Source organism: Benincasa hispida, chromosome 8 (assembly GCF_027475165.1).
Source record: "Benincasa hispida cultivar pf3 chromosome 8, pf3_genome.v1.1, whole genome shotgun sequence".
Lineage (NCBI taxonomy): Eukaryota > Viridiplantae > Streptophyta > Magnoliopsida > Cucurbitales > Cucurbitaceae > Benincasa > Benincasa hispida.
In genome coordinates this window covers 42,531,703-42,536,236 of record NC_143485.1, presented here as the reverse complement: position 1 = coordinate 42,536,236, position 4,534 = coordinate 42,531,703, and the positions used below count along the sequence as shown (strand labels likewise).

The following is a 4,534-nucleotide window of genomic DNA, read 5'->3' as shown; positions in this document are numbered from 1 at the left end:
CCAAATCCTTACCTTAAAGGTTACTACGCCTTTTGTATGCCGTCTCTAGGAACTTGTTTCCTGAATGAAAACACAGATATGATTAGCTGCACCTGAATCTATTATCTAGGTTAATTTATCATTTTCCACTAAACATATCTCAATGACAAACAAATCAAATTTACTTTATTGTGCTTCTTTTGTTTCATCATCTACGACATTCAAAACCTTTTGATCTGTAGATGAGTTGGGAGATAGAGGACATTCCTATATTAAAACAAATTTTTAATCATCATCTATTAGTACATTCAATTTTCATGTTGAATAATTAAGACCGTTATTTTTATCGGAAGCGAGTGATATTGAAGAAGTTGACATGCTGAAATTATAAATAAATTCTAATTTAGTAAATTGCTTTCAAATCCAATTTAATTTTAGCAAAAGTAATAATATACCCAAATTTCATTATTTATTTGCAACGATACTTTAGTGAGTCAGAATAGATGAGGGGCAGTTAAATATTCCTTCACTGAACTAAGACATTCGTGACTAAATATTATCTCCAAAATAGGTGTAACCCTCCATTTTCAGACATAAAGATTGAAGACAATGGGGTTGGTGCTAATAACAATTTCTTTTTTAGATCAATAATATGTGAGGTGGGGGATTCAAAGAGATTTCTATGTCAAAGGTATATATATTTTATGTCAGTTGAGTTATTTTCATGTTAAAACTACGTTCAATTGAATTCTAGGAAGAAGCTATTGTGGTGTAATCTGATTGGAGTCTGCCCTTAGTGCCTCTGGCTAGAAAGGAACAAAAAAAAAAAAAAACATTTTAGAATGAAGAAAAATTATCTGCTTACCTTTGGAAAGACATTATCTACTTTGCTGCAAATTAGAGTACTAAATCTAATCTTTTTAGAAATTATGATGCATCTCGTATATCATTAAATTGGAAAACTTTTCTCTAGTCTCTTCCTTTTTGTACTGAGCTTCGGGCTTCTCTTGATCCGTGTATACATATATATATAATGTATCACTTTTGGAATCGAGTGTGATGAGGACGCTAAAGATGTATCAACCTAATTGAGATGTTCAGGTGCGTCTACTGATATTCCCCAACCTCTAGTACTTTATTAAAAAAAAAAATCAGCTTTGTCTTTTAATTTTTACACATCAACGAGACTAACCTAAAAAACGTGGAGAGAATCTTAATTTAGATGGAAAATGGGAGATGGATGCCAAAAAATAATAATAATAATAATCAGCAAGCTAAATGTCAATCGGTATGAGGAATGTTTTTTCCATTCTCAACTCTGTTTATTATTATTATTATTTTTATGTAATGTATGTATGGATAATTAAATAACTTCACATAACGTTTTATTTTGTTTCATTTAAAAGGTTTAAGATTTTCATGAAAAATTAATCATTCAAATAAGGATCATGGTGAATAATCAACTGTTTAATTGTTTTTCTTAAGAAAAAGACATAATTTAATTGATTTTCTAAAAGGAATAAATGGGAAGTATAATTCTTCGGGGGAAATTTGATTCTAGTCGGATAGGTTGGATTGAGATTCGAAAGACCCAACTCAATTTGATTGTCGAATGATAAATTTTGAGATTTTTAAAAAATAAAAAAATAAAAAAATTATTTACACAAAATAGTAAAATATTTTTTTACGTAGATCGATATAAATATATTAATAAGTGATAGAAACTAATAATCACTATAGATGTTCTATTAATATATATATTTTTTAATTTCTATATATAGTTTGACATGTTTTTTATCCGTGAAAATTTTCTATGAAATAACTAGTTACACCAAATGATGTAATCAATATAGCAAAAACCACACCCGTAACTTAAAAACTTACCGATAAGATACCGACAAAATAACTACAAGATCATCATTAAAACTATTATACTTGCTACGGATTAACCAACCAATATTAACTTTCGTAATTTTCAAGAACGGTCACATACAAGATGGTGCATACATGAAAAAGTCATCCATCTCCATTTTGTGGACACATCTCTATAGTCACACGCCGATATATTCAAAATATACATTCAAAAGTTTTTTTTTTTTTTTTAAATGCATTTCAATGTTCTAAGATAAATTTAGATTCAAAAGGTATAATTGAAAGCCTACTCTAACTAAAAAAGGGGCATAGAATTCTACAAAACAGAGCCATAGACTCACAGTGTGTGTACATAATATAATGATATAATATATATATTTCTTGTGTGTGTTGTGTGTGGTTGAACGCTCTTCACGCGTGATTTCAGAAGTTTTCTTATTATTATTATTTATTTAATTTTGTTTAGGGCATCCCCAACATGAATTTCCGAGTGCATGCCCATATGGGCCAAACTCCAAACTCTATTTAATTATATATTTATTATTTGCTCCCTCTTCTTTTTTCTCTTCTCATTCTTATCCCTTTTCCCATGCTTTCCTTAGCAATTTATAGCTACACACATTCATCCATTTCTTTTCATTGCCTCATCCTCTCTTTCAATCACTTCAATACCGCTACCCATCAAACCATTTCGTGATTTAACATAGTATCATAACAACAACATATTATTTTAATCTCTATCATTGAACTACTAATTTACTATAGCTCATGAACTTAGGTAATTGATTGAATCCATTGAACAAAGAAAGTTCCAAAAAGGAAAAAAAAAAAAAAAAAACCCTAAAGCAAGAAACTTTAGTTTAATTATAACAACCCATTTGATTATATATATAAAATGTGGTCACTGAGTGAGCAAGCTTCTAATAATGGCGGCTTGGGCTGTGTCCGATGTGGCTAACAACTCCGAAAGTCTCTCACTCAAATCATCCACTTCTCTATGTAAGCTTCTAATGTAATTGCATGTCTCTTGCAATACCTTCGCTGCTGAAACCTACAAATTTATCTTTTTCTCTCAATAAAAATCTCTCTCAAAAAAGAAAATGTTAAATTAAAAGGTCACCTTGTCGGAGTGGCGATTACGAATCTCAGGCAAGAGCTGCTGCAACTTATGAACAAGATCGGTGATCTGCTCGTCGCTGATTCTTACACCACTTGATTGCCTCGAACGAGATCTACCGGACATATTGATATACTATTTATATATCTCTATATAAAAATGGAATTCTAAAGATGAAAAATTTGGAGAATGTGAAGAAAAAGAAGAAGAAGAAGGAGGAAATGCATGGGGGAAAAGCTGTGGGCTATGTGCTCTATTTAAATAGAAAACAGAGAGAGAGAAATTTAAAGAGAAATGAATCTCTAGGAATGCTCCATTTTTTGTTGTCCTTGTATAGAAATCACAAGTGGGGTTCTTCAGAGATCATTTCACTTAAGGAGTCAGAACTTTGATTACAAGCATGTGTGTCTTCATATTATTATAGTAAATTTCATATCCTCTCTCTTCCCCATTTTTTCTTTTAATTTATTTAATTAATTATAATTATTATTATTCCCTTCAATTACCAGCTTATACTATTTCTTAACTCTTATAACATTTTACCTAATTTCTATATTCTCTTCATCCATTTCAAAATCTTTAATTTTTTCAACTTACAAAATGTCAGTTTTGAATTTTCAGTTTAATAATAATAACAAAAAGGTGTCCAATTTAAAACGTGTGTAATAAGTTTGCTACCTATATAACTTGTGTTTTCTTTTAGTATATATATAAACCTTGGGTCTAATTAGCTAATTAATATTCACTTGTTAGAATAATTTGGTTGTTTTCAAATATAAGAAAATAAGCATATTTATTTACAAATATACGAATACTCATAGACACCATTGATAGAAAGTCACGTTTTACTATATTTTAAAATATTTCTAACATTTTTGCCACTTAAAATAATTACTCTAACTTATTTGATACTTTAAAATTTCATAATAATTTATTAGATTTTTTTAGAAAAAAAATAGAAGATCTAGTTATTAAAACTTTGGAGAATATATTAAAATTACAATTTAATCATTTGCTTCTATGTGGGATCTTTCAATCTTTCTTATATAGTTTCAGAGCTAAGAAAACAAAACAAAGAGAAGAAAAATGATTTTCGTATGAGTTTGATTTCATTTATAATTTAAAAAAAGATCCATAAATATTGGCATTTCATTCAAAATTTCATCTATATTTACATTTTTTTACGTAAAAAGGCAACAAATAATATTTTTATATATGTAAAAATGGAAATGGGCATACATGGATGAATCAGAACCCGAGGGATTAATTAATAAGTTGACCAGTCAAAGTTGAAAACTGCTTCCATGTTCGCCAGATTTACAACGTGCCACGCCAAACTTCTCCATACATACATTAACATGCACCGACTCCCCCCCCCCCTCATTTTATTATGAAAAATACGGATTTTATTTTTTATTTTTTATTTTTTATTTCTATACTATTTTTTGTCAAGATAGTACGAGACTGACTAAGAAAAATTATGAAAATAAATTTCAAGTATAAACAAAGAGAATATGTTTTTCTCGTTAGTTAGAAAATTTTGTGAAAAATTACTAATTTGGTTCA

At 29.0% G+C, this 4,534-nt stretch overlaps 1 protein-coding gene across 1 annotated transcript; it reads right to left on the bottom strand.

The window, feature by feature from the left end:
• Positions 1-2,342: 2,342 nt before the first annotated feature.
• LOC120083811 (transcription factor PRE3-like) lies at positions 2,343-3,342 on the bottom strand. The gene is made up of 2 exons (XM_039039691.2): positions 2,972-3,342; positions 2,343-2,902 (listed from the first exon to the last, which is right to left on the bottom strand). Exons 1-2 carry the CDS (start codon positions 3,092-3,094, stop codon positions 2,753-2,755), a joined length of 273 nt encoding a protein of 90 aa, XP_038895619.1. The 5' UTR covers positions 3,095-3,342; the 3' UTR covers positions 2,343-2,752.
• Between the last annotated feature and the right edge of the window lie 1,192 nt (positions 3,343-4,534).

Bases quoted from the DNA above. Each gene is read 5' to 3' on its own strand.
- LOC120083811 (XM_039039691.2), bottom strand. From the start codon at position 3,094: ATGTCCGGTAGATCTCGTTCGAGGCAATCAAGTGGTGTAAGAATCAGC. The intron at 2,903-2,971 runs GTGACCTTTTAA...ATAAATTTGTAG, and splicing joins GTAATCGCCACTCCGACAAG to GTTTCAGCAGCGAAGGTATT.